At 44.3% G+C, this 23,284-nt stretch overlaps 1 protein-coding gene across 10 annotated transcripts in view; it reads left to right on the forward strand.

Annotated features, from left to right (window-relative positions):
• RYR3 (ryanodine receptor 3) overlaps window positions 1-23,284 on the forward strand; it is a 488,303-nt gene that overhangs the window by 341,921 nt on the left and 123,098 nt on the right. For 6 of the 10 annotated variants that reach the window (XM_075613258.1, XM_075613259.1, XM_075613262.1 and 3 more), the window contains 11 exons: window positions 403-452; window positions 1,813-1,873; window positions 2,711-2,949; window positions 5,820-5,901; window positions 12,039-12,169; window positions 13,051-13,371; window positions 14,861-15,101; window positions 15,191-15,278; window positions 15,817-15,909; window positions 17,123-17,137; window positions 21,305-21,475. In XM_075613258.1, coding sequence (XP_075469373.1) covers window positions 403-452; window positions 1,813-1,873; window positions 2,711-2,949; window positions 5,820-5,901; window positions 12,039-12,169; window positions 13,051-13,371; window positions 14,861-15,101; window positions 15,191-15,278; window positions 15,817-15,909; window positions 17,123-17,137; window positions 21,305-21,475 — 1,492 coding nt within the window. The remainder of the gene's footprint in view (window positions 1-402; window positions 453-1,812; window positions 1,874-2,710; window positions 2,950-5,819; window positions 5,902-12,038; window positions 12,170-13,050; window positions 13,372-14,860; window positions 15,102-15,190; window positions 15,279-15,816; window positions 15,910-17,122; window positions 17,138-21,304; window positions 21,476-23,284) is intronic. The other 4 variants (XM_075613261.1, XM_075613264.1, XM_075613266.1 and 1 more) reach the window with 1 other exon arrangement.

Raw genomic sequence — 23,284 nt, forward strand, 5'->3', positions numbered from 1 at the left:
GCAAAAATATAGATCTCACATTTACAGCTCATGGGTGAACGTACAACATGGTACACAAAATGGTACACAATTCTGTATATCTGTTGGACATGGAGGCTCGGAAAAACAGCTACTGTACCATTTCTTGTGACAGAGTACAGTTACCAAAATGTCTCTATTCCAAATGAGCTCTTGTTATTTTCCTACCATGTTATTATGTTATAGTTGGAATAGAACCCCCCAAAGTGGGTACACGGACCATATCTCCTCAAACAACCAGAATGAATATATTTTTACTTGGAAATATTTCATCTTGTTTCAGTAGTATTCCTCTTATCTTCCTTTCCGTGATGACTTATGATAACCTTGGACTCTTGTCTCTCTTGTTTCGTTTCCGCCTGTACTGTCTCTCCTCCTCTTCAGTCTATTCTGCAAACTGGCAGCTCTTGTCAGACATAGGATTTCACTCTTTGGTAAGTTACTCTGAGTTGGGTCAGCAGTGGAACTGCAAACCATGGTCCTCATGGTGAAACTGTAATGCATGGTTAGGGCATTTATATGGGAGGGTTTCGCCAAGTGATATAATAATAAGTGAAAGATAAATAAAGAACACAAAGCTCATGCTCTCTGCAATCCTCAGTGCGGGGAATTCTGTTCTTTTTTTAAACTGGATACTATGAGGTCTGAGTGAATATTGCTGTTTTTCATGACTCATACAATGTCAAATCCTCATCAAGACAGAGGACTATAATGTCATCTATTAAGAACTGTAATGTTGGTCCCCTAAAGGGAATGATACATAAATCTGAACATTTAAACCAATTGAAATTTGCCTTTAATGGCATTCTTTTTGGAAGTGAAGTAATTACTATAATGAGTTGATAGATAATTAAACAGTAAGTATGTGTCTGTTAGGTAGCACGCCACGTCATGATAAACAAACAAATAAAGGGAATTGGTGCGCGGAAGCAGGGTGAACCTCTATCACCCCAAGGTGAATAGAGATATATACATATGGCCCCAGCACGCAACAATAGAAGCAATAAACAATAATCAATTGGAATAAGTCAAAAGTGTATTTGAAAAATGATTTAAGCAGCTATACATGGAACCCAAAAGCAGGGTATGGAGACAACCTCTCCTGTAGAGACAACCACACCAAGGAGAGAGAGAGGGGTGGGGGTGAGGGCGGGGGCAACAAGGGGAAAAGAATAAAAACACAAAAGGGGAGAAAACAATATATACGTACAATACACGTAATGGATGGGGGTAATAAAATAATAGGGGGGCAACGTTAACGTTTCGGGGCCATAGGTTGACCCCCTATTATTTAATTACCCCCATCCATTACGTGTATTGTACGTATATATTGTTTTCTCCCCTTTTGTGTTTTAATTATTTTCCCCTTGTTGCCCCCGCCCTCACCCCCACCCCTCTCTCTCTCCTTGGTGTGGTTGTCTCTACAGGAGAGGTTGTCTCCATACCCTGCTTTTGGGTTCCATGTATAGCTGCTTAAATCATTTTTCAAATACACTTTTGACTTATTCCAATTGGTTATTGTTCATTGCTTCTATTGTTGCGTGCTGGGGCCATACGTATATATATATATATCTATAATTAAACAGTAGTTATCGTACACTTTTCATATTACTATATGTTTATTATCAGGACCAGGTCACATCATTTGGGTTCTTACTCCGCTTCACTCACATATATGGTATGACGTGAAACTGATATATTGCAGACGCATAATATAAACAGCGGTACAGTAAGTAGGAGGCAGTGACAACAGTTGTGTGTTCTGAACGGTTTGTCCTTTGCTCTTTACTACAGGAGGGGACTCTGCCACCATGGTGAGCTGCCTGCACATCCTGGCGCAGACACTTGATACCCGGTAGGTTCTATAGTTCTTTTCTTTTTTGTAGTAAATATATATTCTTAAAATTCTGTTTATCGCTTAGGGATTTTGGATTTTGTTTAATTTAATGAGGGTTAAACTGTCCCTGCCACATATGTTCTCATCTCAAAGTCCCTGATCTTCAAAGTACTATGATTCATTTTTACTGCTCTTCTTTGTAGTACAGATTCCCTCCTCCCAACTCACCCAATGACCCTATACTCAACGTTGGACTTGTCCCATTTACATCCAGTTGGAAATCCCTGTTAAAACGAATCCCTTATGAGACTAGCCCTGTTTCTCCACCCTTTCTTTCCTCTGTTTGTATTGCTATTCTTTTCATTTAGCACCAGGACAGTCATTTGTAAAGAACAACATTAAAGGTCACATAATAAAGTGAATAATACATGTGTAATAAAGGCCACCACAACTGGTACCATGGCTTTATCCAATGATGACTGAGTGATGATGATACTTATGCTGGTAAACCTTTGCAGTGTTAGCCGTAGTTACAATACAGATCTCACTGAACTGTTGCTGATATGATTTGGGAACTGCTCTTGAGAAAATGTGGTAATCTCATTCCCAACTAACATTATATTTCCCGGCTCTGGCCTCCTGCAGATTTGTGGAATGGTCCCTTGCTCTACTACTTCTTTTTAACTTATTTCCTCAAAACATTTACTAAGGCAGGTCAACTGAGAGACACTTGTATTTAGTCAGAGAAGAATCTCTAATTATAAGCTATGTGCTTATCAGTCCATGTCCACTGGTCCTGGGCGAGAGAGCACCATGTTTTCACTGCAGATTGACCTTTTACTCTCACCCTCTCAGCACAGTGATGAAGTCCGGCTCAGAGCTGGTGAAGGCTGGAGTCCGCGCATTCTTTGAAAATGCAGCTGAAGATCTTGAGAAGACTCTGGAGAATCTGAAGCTGGGAAAATTCACTCACTCAAGAACCCAAATGAAGGGAGTCTCCCAGAACATTAACTACACTACAGTGGCGCTCCTTCCTATCCTGACTTCCATCTTTGAGCATGTAGCTCGCCACCAGTTCGGCGTCGATTTACTGCGTATGTCCACTTTTTAGGTGCTATTTATTCAGTTTGGACAAGCATAGTTACCTTCCATCCACCAGGGAATCTTTAGGATTTTCTAGCAGTCTCCTTAATAATGAAGCATTGCCACCAGCAGATACTTGTTAAACAATAATTTGCAGCACAGAATATATAGAAAGTTTGCATGCTACTACTACAAGTGAAAACAGAGCACAGGTCTCCATTATCCTTCTGTATCCTGATCTTTCCATGCACAAAAATTACATCTTATAAGTATGCTCATATAGTTCTACCAGAGAACACAGCACATTGCAAGCAGTCTCTATCATCGAGTGTAGAAGCATCTAATTTTGGTACCTAAGATACAGGGAATTAAAAAGAACTGCACTCGATTCAAACACTGAATCAATCTGGGAATCAAACCCATATAGAGTATATTATTATTTTTTACCATTAGACCACGTCTCCTCCTTGTGACTTGACACTCAGATTTAGTAGAAGATCTGGACAGTTTATGCAGTACTTTCCCAAAGAAGAACTCCAAAAAGGAGCTCTGAGGGTGATCCCTTAGGAAAACTAAGCATTGACATTCTTATTTTAGGAGAGTTGGGAAACGGGATCAAATACACTGGCGACACACTTTATTCGAGCTTGGCTAGTCCCACGAATTCGGGTATACCCGGGTGTATTGAGGTTTGTGACTGTTTTCTGCCCGAGTGCATTGAGTTATTTTCCAAGCAGGGATTGAAGCATTTTATTCCCGCTGGCTACAATACTGCACAGTATATATATATATACTGCATTACAATTCATGAATTTATGCCATCTGGTAGACACGCGAAGCATTGCAGCCTATTAAATCCTAATCATTATCATTTAACAGATCAGCCGCCAATCAGCCAGGCATGAACCCAGGCTGGGAAGGCAAATGCAACGGGGCTTGTCAGAGGTGAGGAGTGGCGCATTCCATGTATCTGCCAGGTACATACCGGGTATTTGCTCGAATAAAGTGTGTCGGTGCAGTATGTTTACTGGGGAAATCTGTGAGTATCCTCATGGAAATAACTCATTTGCCATTTCTACTGTAACTATTTTTCATTAACTTATTATACTTTTTATTTTGCTTTGCAACTAAATGTTCACTAAACATTTTAAGATGAGTTGTTGTTTCTATATTTAAAGCAACGATCCTGTCTGGCCATACACATTTTACAGCACTGGAACCCAGGGGTTCCTCTACAGCAGGGGTGCGTAAACTTATCTTCATGCGCCCGCCTTTCTCCTCCGGCTCGCGCACCCCCTCCCGCACGGCCCCAGCGTCAAATGACGTTGCGGGGGCATCACGTTTTCATAGCAACGTGACGTCACACGACCCAAATGACGCCGGTTGCCATGGAGACGTGTCGTTGGAACCAGGGTAAGTAATCCAGTTACAGAGGCCTCACGTGATCCCCGGCATTTATTTTAAATGCCTTCGGGGAAGCACGGGGCCTCTGTAACAGCCGCGCCCCCCCCCTCCCAGATAATCTAGCGCCCCCACTTTGTGCTCCGCTGCTCTACAGCTTAACCGCATTGATTTCTGCTCCTTGGACCACCCAAGACCTGAGATACCTCTGTAGTTACTGGTGTTAAAGGTCCCTCCAGGGGAAACAAAATGGCCACCAAATAATAGTTAGTTGATTAGGAGGGGTTGCTTCTTTAAAGTATTAATTACACATCCTAATCTAATGAACTTACACTGTTCAGAAGCAGTATAGAGATAGAGAACTTTAATAGTATGGTGAATATTTGTTTCCTCCTCCCGCCTGTGCCCACACATGTTTCACATGTAGTTAACAAATCTGTGACTCTCTGGTTTTAATTACACAGGCGTTTAACAGAGTACAAATTCAGGGAAACCTACAGTGCCCTCTGGTGTAACACTAATCATTTAAGCCAATATGGAGCTGGAGAGCCAGTTAATGCACGAGTCCAGAACTACATTGTCTTGGGAGCAAATAAAAATATCACGTCTCAGACAGGTCTGCAACCCGGCTTTTCCCCATTATCTCCCAGCATACAATGCTTCCACTGCAGCCAGGGATTCTGGGTAATGACATGCACACGAGCACACATTGTCTTGGGAGAAAGGTGTATCCTAATATAAAGTCTATTTAAGCTGGAGTTCCCTTTTAGGAAATGTAGCACACAGTTGTCTGCCACAGTCTGCTATACAGCAGCCTTTACCACACAATGAATCATTCACTTTCACTGGAGAAATTATTTCTAAAACTTGTTACAGTCCTGGAAATAAGGAAAATAATGGTACTCAGGAGCACCCTGTAGTGTCACACTTAACACCTGTCACACACACTTAGCACCTGTCACACACACTTAGCACCTGTCACACACACTTAGCACCTAGACCTTTGTGTTAACTTGGTTATATAGTAGCCCAAATTCTCATTGTATTGGGTGACATCCCAGCGCTTTATAACACCTGTAATAAGACCCAGGAGTTGTGGGAAGTCACCATCAAATCATTCTCGGCAACAGATATGTTTATGTTACAGGTCTTCTCAGTCTCACTTATATGGACTGAGCTTCTTTTTTATTCTGACCATTGGGGGCCTCATGAAGCCTTACCAATTAAAGTCAGAACTATCCCACGTACATTTTTAGTTTTTGATCTGCTATATATCCCCCAAATGTTACCCCTTTGGGTATTTGACTTTGCCAGCTTGGATGGTAACACAATTTTCAAACTGCGGATACACTAAAATTTTAAGTGGCCCATGGCCAGTTATAGAAGATCTCCCTTCCCCACACAGGATTTACTAAACCTTCTGTAATCCAGAGTAACCCGGGCACCAGATAAACCCTGCATCTCTTTTCCTTTGCCTCAGTGGATGATGTGCAAGTTTCCTGTTACCGAATCCTGTGCAGCCTCTACTCCCTCGGGACAGGAAAAAACATCTACGTTGAAAGGTACTTCATAAGCGCGCTGATAAAGATATTCCGTACCTTGTATCTGATGTATACACATTCATGCAGAGAGGGCTTATTCTGGACTTGGATACATGCATTGCTTCCTGCATCTGCTTAATAGCCGGAGCATAAGCCCCTCTGAAAGATAATAGATTGGGGCCGAAATTAACTACCTTCATAAGACACCTAAAGGGCACTGGAAGACGGCAATCGTCCATGCCAGTGAATCAAAGGTATCGTAGCACCAGTTAGTAAATATGGGTCCGAATGTCTGCAGGAGTGGACGTGAGCACCGATGCTTCCGTCCTTATTTGTTCTTAGTCCACCAGGGGTTATATTTTCTGTATAGCCCGCGCGTCTCTGCAGCTGGAGGTTTACACTCCGGAACGTGGGGCAGAGATTCTGAGCAGTGATGTGTCAGTGGTTTCTGTAAGAGATGATGCTCACTTGGATGTGTGTATAAGGCAGAGATTCTGAGCAGTGATGTGTCAGTGGTTTCTGTAAGAGATGATGCTCACTTGGCTGTGTGTATAAGGCGGAGGTTCGTCAGAAAGTGGTGACACTGCGATGTAAATAACCTCGGCTGCCTGAGGGGGTTTATCACTTTACGGTCGTTTGCTGATTTATTGCGCATCCCTTCTCTTTGTTTCAACCAGGGGGAAAGGGAATAGAAATATTTGTGCTACAGATTTCCCCTAATTGTACAGTACTTTGTTTCATTGCTCTGACCTTTGTTGTGGTGTGAAAGAGATTGAATTGGTGATGAATTGCATTCTGCATGATAGCGCTGGTATCTAGACCATAAAGACAGATCTTTAAACAAATCCCATTGATACAAAAGCTTTTGGTGAGTTTGTGTTCGGAGGAAAATATTCAATATACACTCTTTTCAGAGGCTTGAATACACTGCTAAATGTCAGAGAATGACAATAAGGGGGTGTTCTGCTCAGCACACTGTGGCACTGTATACATTGAATAAAGCGCTTCCAGCCTCAAAGTTCCTCTGCTTAGAATGTGCTCCAGCTGCTCAATACATGGGATTGGCTTAAGAAGATATCTGACACATCACGTATTTGCTATACTGGGGATTTTAGAATGGGAGCAGCCAGCATGTGACCGACAATTATTCCAGCAGAACATCCCTCCTCAGCAATACTGCCAGATACCAGTAGCCTGGCTGACAACAGCAGGGACTTTGTTACTAGGCAGTCCTGAGTCTGACGCTTACAGAACTTCATATCTGACTCCCTCAGGTCTCCACTTGTTTACCTCTTTTACCCCTTCATCTCTGATCTGTGTTCTTGCATAAGTGTGATACAAAGGGATTCATAAAGCTGGGTTGCGGGGTATCGCATCCTGATGTATACATAAAGTACGTGTCTTTATATAGCGCCTTCCAGGTACATAGCACTTTACAGCAGTATTACACGTAACATATTATTATAACACATAATGAGAACACGCGCTTCAGACATAAAACAATAGGAAAATTAGTCCACTTTCTATATGTTAGAGCTTTGTTAAAGAGGTGTGTTTTAAGAAAGGTGCTAAAGGTGGATAGAGAGGGTACTAGTCAGATATTGAGGGGAAGGGCATTCCAGAGGTGTGGAGGAGTGAGTGAGTGAGGCAGGTTTTAAGCGGGAGAGGGCTGTAGATACATAAGGAGTAGACAGAAGACATCCTTGAGCAGAATGCAAGAGTCGTGCTTGTGTATAGCTATAAATTAGGGCTGACATGTAAGGAGGGGCAGAGGGGTGTATAGCCTTAAAAGAGAGGAGGAGAATTTTGTAAGTAATACAGGATTTAATAGGAAGCTAGGAGAGGGTTTTCAGCAGGAAAGACGCTGAGACAGATTTAGGAGAGAGTAAATTGCTTCTACAGTAGCAGCAGCCTTTAGGATAGATTGTAGGGGAGACGGGCGAGAGGCAGTAAGGACGGACAGTAGGTCACAGTAGTCGAGACAGGAGAGAATGAGGGTCTGTGTTAGGGTTTTAGCAGTAGAGGGATAGAGGAAAGGGCGTTTCTTTGCAATGTTATGGAGGTAAAAATAACAGGTTTTAGCCACATTGTGAATGTGAGAGAAGAATATGAGGGGGAGTCAAAAGTGACCCCTAGGCAGCGTTCTTGTGGCACTGGGTGTATGATAGAGCTGTTTGAGAGGAAGTATGAGGAGCTCCATCTTTGACATGTTACGTTTGAGTGGGCGGAGGGCCATACAGGATTATATGGCGGAAAGACATTCAGAGGCTTTTGTCTGCACAGCAGGTGTAAGGTGTGGGGCTAAAAGTTAAAGTAAATGTGTGTGTAATCAGCACAGAGGTGATATTTGAACCCAAGACGTGATAAGGGAAGAGGTCCCAGGATAGACCCCTGGGGTACACCCACAGATAGATCAATAGAGGAGGAGGTGTTAGCAAACGAGACAAACATTACAATAGAATTGGTAAGAGGAGATCATGGATAGAGCTTTGTTACGGATACCAAAGTATGGAGAATGTGAAAGAGGAAAGGAGTGGTCCACAGTATCAAAGGCTCCAGAGAGGTCGAGTAACACGAGTCTATAAGTAATATGAATGTAATGTCCTTGGTCTTTGGCAGTATGGAGGGCATTAGTTATTTGGTGAGGGCTGTTTCGGTGGAGTGAGCAGTGCGGAAACCAGATTGTAGAGAATCTAGGAAAGAATAGGTGGTGAGAAACTGTCAAAGTGTAAGCAAACACCACAACAGACTTGGTAACAGAATAGGAAAAAACTTCTCAAGATGTGATCCTCTGTTGCTTAACGGGATAGTTTCTAAAGACACTCAAGCTCAGCATTAGGGATGTGAGAGATAGAGGGAGAACCAACATAGCAGAAACAAGTTTATTCAAAAGTCTAAAATGGAAAAAGTATCCACATTGTACTCACATTTAGGCAGCAATAAAAGCGCATTCAGAGTACAACTGACTCAATCTTGGGCAATACGACACGTATGCTCACCACTGCAGCACCACCGGAAAGTGTCCTCTCCTAGGTGCGGAAACCAGATTGTAGAGGGTCTAGGAGAGAATAGGAGGTGAGAGAATGGAGTAAGCGAGAGGTGTTCAAGGCGTTTAGAGGCAAAAGGCAGGAGGGGGAGACAGGGCGATAATTAGAGAGACAAGTAGGGTCAAGCTTGCTGTTTTTTAGTAAACGTATAACTGTTGCATGCTTGAAGGACACGAGGAAAGGTAGCATAGTGGAAAGAGGACTTGCAAACATGTGTGAGCGTAGGCAGCAGCGGATTTCAAAATCCACTGACCCATGGCACTTGCCGCCTCCTTTCTGCCGCTCTCTTGCGCCTTTGGAATCCCAGCATCAAATGACGCCTCAGAAGTCACGTTGCACAGCGGCTCGTTGCCATGGAAAAGCAACGTCATGACGTCATTTGACAATGTCATGGCAACGAGACACCGTGTGACGTCACGTTGGGGATGTCCGCAGCGTAATTTGACGGTGGGATTCCAAAGGAGCAGGAGGTCGGCAGAAAGGAGGCAGCAGACACAGGCAAGTACCTTCCCATTAGGTCCGATAGGCCAGAGAGAGATGGCAAAATTATATGGGGGCGGAAATTTTTGCCGCCCCAAAATTTTGCCGCTCTAGGCCTGGGCTTAATGGGAAATCTGTGTAACGGACGTGCTCGCCACAAATCAGGACCAGACCGCGGGGCTGAGGTGGGGATAGATAAATATTGACCTTAGACCACGAAGCCTGGTCCGGATTGCGGATTCGGTCGTCGTGGATAGCCGGGTCTGGGTTGGAGAAGGCAGGGTAAACTGTATTCAAGCTGGGGTCAAGGCAGGCAGTACAGGAGCGTAGTCGAGGTCACAGGCTGGGGTCGGCATCAGGAAAACTTCAGCGAAGGTGCTTCGGCGAAGGAAAGGCCTCTGGAAGGGGAACAGGAACTGGACGTAAAGAAGGCCTCTGGAAACAGGAAATGCAGACAGGCCACAGAAACACTGAGGACTTCAGTGTAGGCGCTTCAGCGCGATGAAGGTGAAGTCTGCCAGGAACAGGAAGCTTTAGCACAAGGGCTTCAGCACGAGAAGGCCAAGTAGAGGTGCTTGTGGCAAGCACAGTTACAAGAAAGAAGATCTATGCTCAGCCGCTTCATAGGGGGAAGGGCTGACTCTAAATAGCATAGCCAGCCAATAGGGGCAGAGCTGCATAGAAGGCAGCATCAAGCAGACTGCTTTGTAATTCCAAGAGCAGGTGATTTTGATTGCCCAGTACAGGGAGGGTTTTTCCTGGAAGCTCTATAGCCCTGTAAGGGTGAGTTCCAGCCAAAGCAAGGACCGGAACCCTTACAATCTGTCACTGAGCGTAGGGATTAAAGTCAGAACAAGAAGTTTGAGGAGATGGGAGGGAGTAGGGTCCAAAGAACAAGTGGTAGAGGGGAAAAAAGGAGATCAGCAGCGACACGTCCTCCTCTGGGACGGGCAAAAGGGTCAAGGAAGGCAGGAGGAGAGTTAGGAAGAGGTGTAGAATATGAGGATTCAGAAGGGCTGCGTTACCAATTGGAATCCGGTGGTAACTGCCATTGATGATTCGGGGTGCGACACCACCAATGGCGCAGTAAGAGTGATGCGCAGGCCCCCGGGCAAACATTATTTCAGGGCCCCATTATAAGTGAACGTATTCCATCGATTCAGGAGAAAAAATTGCCTCAATTTAAATTGGGGGATATCCTCCTCATCATCTCTGCTCATCATCCCTCCTCCTCATCTCTCCTCAAATCTCACCTCCATGCCAACCTGTGGGACAGGGTGGTGATAGAGGTAGGCGGGGAGAGATGATGATATGCTGCGGCGGGCCGCCAGAGTTAAGGAAAGGAGTTAGGAGGTGCACGGAGACAGAGCAGGACAGCCGGGGAGGAGCGCGATGTAGCAGCATAGAGACCGGAAGTAAGAAAGACTAGGTCAGATAATGAGCAGAGCCGCCGATATGAGAGGAGAGCTGGGCCCCGGGCTTTAGCTACACCCCTAGATACCGCGCATTGCAGCTTGATGAATCGCTGCCAAAAGCTTTAATATTACTGTTTCTGCCACTAAAGAATGGACTCTGTGGAGTTAAAGAGAAGTCCTCAGGATAAATTGTAAATGTCACTTCTCTGAATGTTCTTTTTCTTTTATTGAGGCCGACACGTAGGGACTAAATTGCCTGTCAGAAAGAACAGACGGCAAGCTGTGAAATAGCCAATCAATGAAACGTTCCAGCAGCTTAATTCAGGCAACAGTGAAGAAAGACAGCGGGAACCGAACACAAATAAATACCATGCGCTGATTAATTGGGTTCTCTATCTGTTTCATCCAAACCACATGGAACAAATCGAAGATCTTACTCCAGTGCTGCTGATGGAATGAGTTAACCATAAGTAACAGTATCCAGTGCATAAGCAAATAAGGGGTTAAAGCTCTTCAACATATTGTGCCAGTTAATTTTATATATATTTTTGAATCTTCTTACCCACAGTTTGTGCTGCAGAATATGTTACATAAATGATCATAATACCGGTGGAAGCAGTGAGTGGTTTATCAGTGGTCAGTCTGGGTGCCGGTTATATCTGTTCTGCTTTGTATATTCCATGCATGCTATATAACTTTACTTGGGCATATTGTGGTGGTGTAATTAAATAAAGAGATCACACAATACATCTACTACATCTAATTTATAATTGTGCAAATTCACAGTGTTAAGAAGCTTGCCAAACACGTGCGTTACTCGCAGAGGGACAGAGACAGTGATGTCATTAATCTCACACTGTGTTACTTTCAGTTCTTACAGTCTTCTATCAATAAACTAAGATTTGGATAAAGATTCTTGACTTCTTGTCTGAGGACCGCCAAAGCTTTCTGTAAGAGGATGTCATAATGATGTCCGGAGACGCGAATTTGGTTGATTGTTAGTGTACCACCCTTAAAGTATAAGAATAATCTCTATATCTTGGGCATGGTGCATCAAAATCTCCCCAATGAAAAATTGTGGCAAAAACGGGTCCAAACACCACATCACATTTATTAAAGAAGAAAATCCATCAGTTTATTTTCTATTTTTGCACCAGTTTTGCAGCCGGGAGACTAATATATTAAATATAACATATTACATGTATTTCTCCTGCAGGCAGCGCCCAGCCCTCGGAGAGTGCCTGGCAGCTGTGGCCGGAGCTATTCCCGTGGCTTTTCTTGAGTCGTCACTGAACCATAACAACCCACTTTCCATCTTTAACACCAAGACTCCCCGAGAGAGAGCCAGTACGTGTCCTTCTCCAAACAGACATGCCAGAATGCTCTTCCAAATACAGTGCATTCTCATTCCTTCCATGTGTTCACACTACTACGTGTACTGCACTTTACCTACTTGTGTCAATGTCTCATATGCACAGCAAGGATACAACAAGGCTGTAAATAGACTGCTGCTGATATGTTTTAATTGTGCAAATATTTGACTGCTTTATGTAATATAGAAAGTAAATCGGCTGCCAAAATAGGAATGTTAATTTCAGAAACAGAATTTGTTATATATGTATAGTCATTTTGTATTAAAGGTTTATTCCTATAATGACCTATTCTAGTACAATCTTCCATTGTCCAGGTGGATTCTTGAGTCATTTTAATCTGTGGAAGGTGTCTGAAACGTTTTACTCTTATGTGTCTGGTTTGTAACCAGGTTCAAACCAAGAACTGACAAGTGAGAGCGCCCAAGAAGGCAGCATACTGTGTCTTCATGGACTTTCTCGGTTGCTGTGCAGACTGCGCAGTCTCTAGGACAATGATTTGAGGACATCATGCAATAGTTAGGAAGCTATATAGGGACATACAGTACTATGTGCCACTTGCCAGTGGCAAAATGGCAGTAATAACTCCAAATACCAGGCACTTTGCCTGAGAGTTAATGTCCATGTCATGTACAATGACACGTAGTAATGGCAATTGGCATGTGGTGGGTCACATCTGGATGAGCTCATTTGAATATCCATGTCCAAAAACTTTACATGTATAATTTAGGACTGTATGATACAGTATTTACGCCTAGAACAGAGCAGTTGAGCCTGTGTGAGTGATACAGCCGGTCCTGTTATTAAGCTTTATTCAAAAGAAAATCCCTCTGTTTGTAACGTTGTCCGCTTGTGCAGTTTTAGGAACGCCAGATACAATAGAGGAGATGTGCCCAGAAATGCCACACTTGGAGGGCCTGATGAAAGAGATCAATGACCTGGCAGAGTCTGGAGCTAGGTACACAGAGATGCCGCATGTCATTGAGGTCGTCCTGCCCATGCTTTGCAACTACCTGTCCTACTGGTGGGAGAAAGGTACAGAGAACGTACCAGAGAATTCCAGGCCCTGCTGTACGATCGTGACCTCAGAGCACCTAAGCGTCATCCTGGGGAACATCCTGAAGATCATCAACAACAACCTGGGCATAGACGAAGCCTCTTGGATGAAGAGAATCGCAGGTAACTCTGTTTCTTTGTGAGCGGGTAACTCCGTGTTTGTGCGCGGGTAACTCAGTGTATGTGCGCGGGTAACTCCGTGTTTGTGCGCGGGTAACTCAGTGTATGTGCGCGGGTAACCCTCCGTGTTTGTGCGCGGGTAACCCTCCGTGTAAGTGCGCGGGTAACCCTCTGTGTTTGTGCGTGGGTTACCCCCATTCACTGCACCAAAATTTGCTGCCATGATTGCACCCCAGGCGATTCTTGAGGACTCGGATTGTGGTTTCCTACCAAACTGCTTACTGTGCAGAACATGACGCACATCACTACCTCCATTGGTCTGGATTTAGAGATAAGATGTAGTCGCAAAAAAGTGGGTGTAAAGAATTAAGCGCTCCGCCATCACTATATCTGAAATAAGGCCCCAATTTACAGTTTAGTGCAACAGTCGCAAGAAACTGGTCTTCATTTATTATAATAAGGTCTTAGATTAGCGCTATTGGCTAGGCAATCAACCATCTGTGCGTAATAATAACGTCTGCATAACGTTTGTACTTAATTACATCATTACACAGCCTTAGGCCTCAGGCATGGTCAGCGCTGACCCATGCTGAGGTGCTCTGCTGCTCGGCAGTGAGCCCCTGCAGTCGCAATGAGAGCGGCTTTAGCAGGGGCTCGCTTACGCTTCCGCAAGCATGCGGAAGCATAAGTCTTATGAAAATTTTACATTTTCACGCTCATGGGAGCGCAGGGCCGGTCACGTGAGCGGTTCGCCCAATGAGGGCGAACCAGCTCCGTGACGTCACTGGCCCGCCCCCGACACGCCCCCAGACGGCGCGCTAACCAAGGCCAGGGAAAGCACCCGCTTTCCCTCAGCCTCAGCGCGCCTCCGCACGGGCTGAGTCACCATGGATTCAGCCTTAAACTTGACTTTTCGGGGACTAATAATGTAGCCACTAGTACAGCATAAATACTGTAAACTACAAAATGTCAGTAATGATGGGCGGTGTTAGGCAGTACCTCTGTAGTCATTTATAATCTGACATGCTAACTATACATGAACTCTAGCCATATACGTTCTTTACCTACTTCTCCAAGGTCATGGTTTATTCTCAAGAATATCAAGCATTGCCAGGGAGCGTCTGTGCATCAATAGAGCAGCAAATGCAGCCATGGCTCCAGAAAATGTGTGTTACAAATACTGGTTTCTTATAGTGTAGCCTAATAAGCGCCTGGTCCCTCTAGGCGCTAGCCAGATGTAATTTAACGTGTGAACGCCCACATTGGGCTCATTTCAATAAATTAGGAATAGTTGGGCCTACACTCCACCCATGGAGTCGTTAGGTCGACGAGCCCCACGCACAGTGTTTTGTACCTATTTTTCACCAACTCTAAATAGGGGTCTTATCTTTACCAGTCGTAAACCGCCATTTGACACCTGCACAATGAGTTTGCGCTTCTTCTCCACTGTCATTAGCTAACTCTGAATCGGCCACCGCTTGTTTGTTTGCAGTATATGCTCAACCAATTATCAGCAAGGCTCAGTCAGATGTCCTGAAGAGCCATTTCATTCCGACCCTGGAGAAGCTGAAAAAGAAAGCTATAAAGATTGTGCTGGAGGAGGAGCAGCTGAAAGCAGACAGCAAGACTGACACCCAGGAAGCAGAGCTGCTCATTCTGGATGAGTTTGCAGTGCTATGTAGAGACCTGTATGCCTTCTATCCAATGCTGATCAGATATGTGGACAACAACAGGTACCATAACAACAGACTTCCCCCTGTGTAATCCTTTCACTGGCATCCTGTCTCTTCTGGTTATTCATTCTGCCTTTTGTGCAATTCAGGTCCAACTGGCTCAAAAACCCTAATACAGATGCGGACGAGCTCTTCCGCATGGTGGCTGAGGTGTTTATCCTCTGGTGTAAATCACACGTAAGGAATCTTTTCTTCCCTGTTGATTGTCTTCATTTCTCTGCTTCGCCTAGTATGTTAGTAGCAGACCCTAAATGTGTATGTCTTTCCTGACTTTGTTTCTGGCGCGTCCAAACATGTATCGCTCTAGCACACGCGTGGCCAACTCCAGTCTTCAAGGGCCACGTATTAGGGATATCCCTGCGTCAGCATAGATGCTACAGTGATTGACTGATCCACTGATTGAGCCAGCTGTGCTGAAGCAGGGATATCCCTAATACCTGGCCTGCTGGTGGCCCTTGAAGACTGGAGTTGGTCACCCCTGCACTAGTAGCTGCATATTATTAGCATGTTTTAAACATATCGTGGAGATATATCATGCATAATTTATATTCTACTTTGGTGTTATATTTCTATTTAGCATGTCTTGAAGATATACCCCACCACTTTGTGGTGAATTACAGTCATGTCCATATTTGTGCTCCATTGCTGCACGGGGAGCTCTAGCATGGTCCCACTGACCGAATGATGTATAACTGCTGTATGTTACATGTTCTAGAATTTTAAGAGAGAAGAACAGAATTTCGTGATTCAGAATGAGATCAATAATTTGGCGTTTCTAACTGGGAGCAACAAGAGCAAGATGTCAAAAGTAAGTCTCGTAGGAGAGGACAGCAGATTTCTAAAAGATTGGCCGTTTAATAAGCACAAACACATCAAAAGTCACATTTTACAAGCTCAACACAGCTGATATTCTCTTTCTTGAAGCTGGAAACATGTGAGCCCCTAAAGGGAACATGATCATACTTTAAGACAAATGATGAAAGGAAGTTCACCAGTTAGACTGTTGGATTACCTTTTTCCACCATTGTCAATAAAGACCTTTTGTTAGGAAACATTTTTATATTAATTTAAAAAAAACCACACCCAATAAGAATTGCACAGACTGGAGAAACTGTGAGAACTCATCCCGAGCGATGCAAAATCTGAAATGTGTTCCTGACTGTACATAGGCAGTGAAATGCAACTTTCAACTACACACATGGCAAATAGGCCCCAGAATATGCACGGTAGCTAGGTGTCCTACAAATAATGTTATAAGTAGGCAGCATTGTGACTTGACACAGTATGGTTCCCAAAAAAGCTAATTCATAATGATGAAGGAGACAGAGAGGGAACGGTGACCTTCACAAAGCCGAGACATTTCATTCCAGAGCGCTTTCAGATCCGGCACTTAGACTTAGGGGGTATAACAGAAAGAGGGCACAACAGGACTGTACAGTTGGACTGTAAAGTGGTTAAAGTGACATTGCTGTGTATTCTGACCCTGTGTGTCCTACACATAAAGAAAATTACCACCCTCACTGGGGAAACATTCTTAGAAATATGTGCCAGTTTGAATAGCAAGCGGAAAGGTTCTCTACATTAAATCAGCACAACAGTTGTTTAAAAATGTGACAGTTTCACATGTGTACCTACTCTAGGACCTCAAAGGCATAGCTTCTTGATTAACTTATTCATTTTAAAAGCTCAGTTGCCTTTAGTGAGTATGGGATGTATGCCCACAATGTGTGTTTTTCCTGGAGCTGTCACTACTGACAGGACATCACCATCTAAGAAGAATCTGACATTGCTTCCAGAAAGATCACATTGTGAGCTTCACATTCCACCTTCCCAGAGATGTTCAATTGCTTTTAAGTAGAAGCCAGAGAGAAGACACAGCTGAAACTGATTTTTATCGCAGGAGATCTACGTTACTAGTGCAGTTCGCTTAACTTCGAAACCAATTCACAAATGACTGTGGTATATATGGATCATTTCCATCTGTTTTACTTACTTGTCTCCTGCATTTTTCTTTCACACAGCCCATGCAAGTAAAGGTACCACATGCATGACCTGTCTATGTAATAGCTTTAGAGCTGGCCTCATTCATGTTCCATCAGTTCTAGCAGTGGCGTCACCAAGGATAGTCACATTGCATTTCCTGCTCACCTGGTTACACATGAGTGGTAGTGGATTTTGCTGTTAAGAGCACCAACTGCCCTCTGGCTCCCGCAAATCACCGCAGATTCCTGGCGACAAACCTGTCTAAGGGCATTTGTGCAAAACCCTGGTCTGCAGTCAGCCCCTTTAATGCTTCTACAATGCACTGCAGGCCCCCTACAAAACGGAGAGGGTTACATGAAATTGTAATGAAGTCCGTGTGAACAATACACACTTCAGTAATAAATAAAATAAAAAAAGTAAAAGTTTATATTTCTGTACATCAGTGAAGGAGTTGGATAGATAGAGTGGTTATATTAACAGTGAGTGATTAATATGAGAATACACATTGTTACTCTGAGCACACTGGCATCTCCTTGACGTGTTCAGTATGTAGACATAATGCAAGCACATAGTAAAATAGAACGCGTACCCAGCCGTATCTTGTTGGGGCTAGCTTAGTTAGCTTATGTCCGACCCAGGGTGCGCACTGCACACAGAACGATGATCACTTGGTGCTCTTCTTCAGTCCTTTCACACACACCCTCGTGACGCCACTGATGTTTTATTTGTACGTAGTATCTGTCAGCTATCTCAGTAGAGTTAATGTTTCATCCTTATAGTTCGTTCCATGCAGTATATCTGTGTTGTATAAATCTGTTAATGGCACCGCTGTAAGCAAAGCTTTGATGCCCAGCAAGCAAGTGTGTCTGATAGCTTTACACAGGGGCAGCCTTGCCTAAAATGGCTTCCCTTTCTTTGCAAATTAGCGTGTGATAAACCCCGTTGCCACTGGAATGTCCCCTATTGGCAAAGGAACTAGAGGATGAGCGCTCCCAGGCCTTGCACATATAATGTACAGGGCCTTTGTTTGGTTTAGTTTAGAATCCCCCAATATGCATTATAACACAAATATTTAACCCACAGGGAGGAGCTTCAATTGTCGGGATATGTGTTGCCCCTCAATCACTGAATGGGATACAGGGGGCTTTAAGAATCTAGCAGCTATGGGCCCCTTATGTTCAATTTTTCATTTGTCATATAGTGAAGGGTTTTAGAACAAAATGGCTCCCTTTGCAGTGTTGGACATTACAATAAAAAGATGTGTTTTCCTTCCATCAGTGCTTATGAAGCCCAGAGCTTTGATTTGCTGCCTGAAAGCACCAGCCCCCCCTGGTTTTACTGTGTAGAGTAATACCTCTCTGTTTATACCTTCTGTACATATTTGCTTTTTGTTTTTTTACTATCTGCAATGTAAAGCTATCAGACTATATATACATTACTGTAAAGATCCTTCCTACTTTCCCATTAAAGACTGTCTGCTGATCAAGATATAAAATTAATGTTTTTACCTGTGCCTGACTATTTATTGTGTACAGTTGGGTATAATTGGACACTGGCACAATTTTCATAATTTGGGCTCTGTACGCCACCACAATGGATTTGAAATGAAACAACGAGATGCAATAGAAGTGCAGACTTTCAGCTTTAATTCCAGGGTTTGAACAAAAATCTCGTATGAAATATGAATAGCAACCATTTTCATACACAGTCCCCTTATTTCAGGGGCTCAAATGTAATTGGACAAATTAACACAATCATAAATAAAATGTTCATTTTTAATACTTTGTCGAGAATCCTTTGCAGGCAATGACTGCTTGAAGTCTGGTACGCATGGACATCACCAAACGCTGGGTTTCCTCCTTTGTGGTGCTTTGCCAGGACTTTACTGCAGCTGTCTTCAGTTGTTGTTTGTTCGTGGGTCTTTCTGCCTTAAGTTTTGTCTTCAGCAAGTGAAATGCATGCTCGATCGGGTGATTGACTCGGCCGTTGCAGAATATTCTACTTCTTTCCTTAAACTCCTGGGTTGCTTTTGCAGTATGTTTTGGTCATTGTCCATCTGTAAAGTGAAGCGCCGTCCAATCAACTTCGCTGAATTTGGCTGAATCTGAGCAGACAATATATCCCTATACACTTCAGAATTAATCCGGCTGCTTCTGTCTTATGTCACATCATCAATAAACACTAGTGACCCAGTGCCATTGTAAGCCATGCATGCCCATGCCATCACACTGCCTCCACCGTGTTTTACAGATGATGTGGTATGCTTCGGATCATGAGCCGTTCCAAGCCTTCTCCATACTTTTTTCTTCCCATCATTCTGGTACAGGTTGATCTTAGTTTCATCTGTCCAAAGAATGCTGTTCCAGAACTGGGCTGGCTTTTTTTTAGATATTGTTTGGCAAAGTCTTATCTGGCCTTTCTATTCTTGAGGCTTATGAATGGTTTGCACCTTGTGGTGAACCCTCTGTATTTGCTCTCGTGAAGTCTTCTCTTTATGGTAGATTTGGATAATGATATGCCTACCTCCTGGAGAGTGTTCTTCACTTGGCTGGATGTTGTGAAGGGGTTTTTCTTTACCATGGAAAGGATCCTACGATCATCCACCACTGTTGTCTTCTGTGGACGTCCAGGCCTTTTTGTGTTGCAGAGCTCACCAGTGCGTTCTTTTTTTCTCAGAATGTACCAAACTGTTGATTTGGCCGCTCCTAATGTTCCTGCTATCTCTCTGATGGATTTTCTTTCTTTTTTTGCAGCCTAAGGATGCCCTGTTTCACTTGCATTGAGAGCTCCTTTGACCGCATGTTGTGGGTTCACAGTAACAGCTTCCAAATGCGAATGCTACTCCTGGAATCAACTCCAGACTTTTTACCTGCTTAATTGATGATGAAATAATGAAGGAATAGCCACACCTGTCCATGAAACAGCTTTTTAGTCAATTGTCTAATTACATTTGGTCCCTTGAAAAAGAGGGGGCTACATATTAAAGAGATGTAATTCCTAAACCCTTCCTCCAATTTGGATGTGAATACCCTCAAATTAAAGCTGATAGACTGCACTTTAAGCCCATATTCATTATTTACCTGTAACTTAAATTTATTTTGGTACACAGCCGAAATAACAAAACTTGTTTCAGTGTCCAATTATTTCCGGACCTAACTGTATATGGAGGATTGGACAGAAAAGAATTGCTTTGGTTTCTGTACTTTTTGTCAGTTTGCAGAGGACTGCTGCTTTATACCTGGCATCATTTATTTCATGTGGCTTGTTTCATGAGTACTTGAGATGTTGTGTTTCACCCGATCTTAGTGTGTCAAACCTGTGGTTCCATCAAGTCTCCAGTCTCTATTCTGTATTGTCCTTTGTTCAATTACTAGTGGTGATTTTGTCCTTGCAAGCTGCTTTTTCTAATTTGTGTCTCGTGACTTTACTTTTCTCAGGCTATAGTTATTCAAATAATCCGATATTTTATCGGATTTCCTGGGAAAATCATCCTGGGTAAAAGTTTACAAGCGAATGAGTGGAGATAAATATTAAAAGTCACTACTTGCTGTAAATGTTTAAGGCCCTTAAGTTTGGGTATTTCTAGTCACTGAAGGTTTTGTAATCTGTGTAGAGCCAATAAGTGTCTTAAACCCCAGGTACAGCACAACTCCATAAAGGAACTCCACTTTCTATATACTGTAATAGTAATATGCCTTTGTGTGTGAAGAGGTGGCACAAAGGGGATGTTTGCAGGTCATAGAACCAGTGGTTCCAAAGATAGCTCCAAATACCCAGTAACGGAACGTCATTGAATATACATGATGTCTATTTGTTGGTATAACTGCTTCTTGTATCTTGTGTTGCTACAGTACCTTACTATTACTGTAGGTCGCTCTGCAATTATGCATCTCCCAAATTACAATGCCTGATCTTTGTGTCTGTTCCTTCATTAAGTTACAGTTCTTATTCAGCTAATTATGTTATGTGTTAGATTGTAGGAACCCTTCACCCCCTAAAACTGTGCTGCATCAAGCACTGTACAGAGAAGTTCAGTCTCCCCCCAAGGAGGTTACAATCTAATTTTGGGAATTGGAGGAACAGGAGTTAATGTGCGACTGTGGGCATAAATACAGGCGATCCAGTTCATTACCCACCTCAGTTCCTAGTTTACATTGAGGACAGATTAGGTTAGTGGGCCTGCAGAACCTAATTGTTTCATGATGGTGTCACTCTTCCAGTCTGGAGGGCAAGACCAGGAGAGGAAAAGAATAAAGCGCCGGGGAGACCTGTACTCCATACAGACCTCCTTGATCGTGGCCGCCCTGAAGAAAATGCTGCCCATTGGACTGAATATGTGCACTCCGGGGGATCAAGAGCTCATTTCACTGGCAAAGAGCAGATACTTGCTTGTAAGTCTGAAAATAGTACAGACAGGTTGTGGTGACAAAGACAGTACCACTATTAAGAAGTACACACGTTTTGCATAGTTTCACTATATACCTAGTCATCTTCTCTCACCAGCAAGGTTTGAAGCACTTCGTAGGGAGTTGTGTTAGTCAATGTGTGAATTGTAAAGAGCTAGTCGCTCTTCATTTATTTAAATACAAATTATCTTCATCTTAAATTGCTTAAGATGAGACTCACAGTCTCCCAGTATCCTGGGACTGGCACAGTACCGTCTCTCACATAGTCTCCCAGTATCCTGGGATTGGCACAGTACCCGTCTCTCACACAGTCTCCCAGTACCCTGGGACTGGCACAGTACCCGTCTCTCACACAGTCTCCCAGTATCCTGGGACTGGCACAGTACCCGTCTCTCACACAGTCTCCCAGTATCCTGGGACTGGCACAGTACCCGTCTCTCACACAGTCTCCCAGTATCCTGGGACTGGCACAGTACCCGTCTCTCACACAGTCTCCCAGTATCCTGGGATTGGCACAGTACCCGTCTCTCACACAGTCTCCCAGTACCCTGGGATTGGCACAGTACCCGTCTCTCACACAGCCTCCCAGTATCCTGGGACTGGCACAGTACCCGTCTCTCACACAGTCTCCCAGTATCCTGGGACTGGCACAGTACCCGTCTCTCACACAGTCTCCCAGTATCCTGGGATTGGCACAGTACCCGTCTCTCACACAGTCTCCCAGTACCCTGGGATTGGCACAGTACCCGTCTCTCACACAGCCTCCCAGTACCCTGGGATTGGCACATTACCCGTCTCTCACACAGCCTCCCAGTATCCTGGGATTGGCACAGTACCCGTCTCTCACACAGTCTCGCAGTATCCTGGGATTGGCACAGTACCCGTCTCTCACACAGTCTCCCAGTACCCTGGGATTGGCACATTACCCGTCTCACACAGTCTCCCAGTATCCTGGGATTGGCGCAGTACCCGTCTCTCACACAGTCTCCCAGTATCCTGGGATTGGCGCAGTACCCGTCTCTCACACAGTCTCCCAGTATCCTGGGATTGGCGCAGTACCCGTCTCTCACACAGTCTCCCAGTATCCTGGGATTGGCACAGTACCCGTCTCTCACACAGTCTACCAGTATCCTGGGACTGGCACAGTACCCGTCTCTCACACAGTCTCCCAGTATCCTGGGACTGGCACAGTACCCGTCTCTCACACAGTCTCCCAGTATCCTGGGACTGGCACAGTACCCGTCTCCCACACAGCCTCCCAGTACCCTGGGATTGGCACATTACCCGTCTCACACAGTCTCCCAGTATCCTGGGACTGGCACAGTACCCGTCTCTCACACAGTCTCCCAGTATCCTGGGATTGGCACAGTACCCGTCTCTCACACAGTCTCCCAGTATCCTGGGATTGGCACAGTACCGTCTCTCACACAGTCTCGCAGTATCCTGGGATTGGCACAGTACCCGTCTCTCACACAGTCTCCCAGTATCCTGGGATTGGCACAGTACCCGTCTCTCACACAGTCTCCCAGTACCCTGGGACTGGCACAGTACCCGTCTCTCACACAGTCTCCCAGTACCCTGGGATTGGCACAGTACCCGTCTCTCACACAGTCTCCCAGTATCCTGGGATTGGCACAGTACCCGTCTCTCACACAGTCTCCCAGTACCCTGGGACTGGCACAGTACCCGTCTCTCACACAGCCTCCCAGTATCCTGGGATTGGCACAGTACCCGTCTCTCACACAGCCTCCCAGTATCCTGGGATTGCCACAGTACCCGACTCCCACACAGTCT

Source organism: Ascaphus truei, chromosome 9 (assembly GCF_040206685.1).
Source record: "Ascaphus truei isolate aAscTru1 chromosome 9, aAscTru1.hap1, whole genome shotgun sequence".
Lineage (NCBI taxonomy): Eukaryota > Metazoa > Chordata > Amphibia > Anura > Ascaphidae > Ascaphus > Ascaphus truei.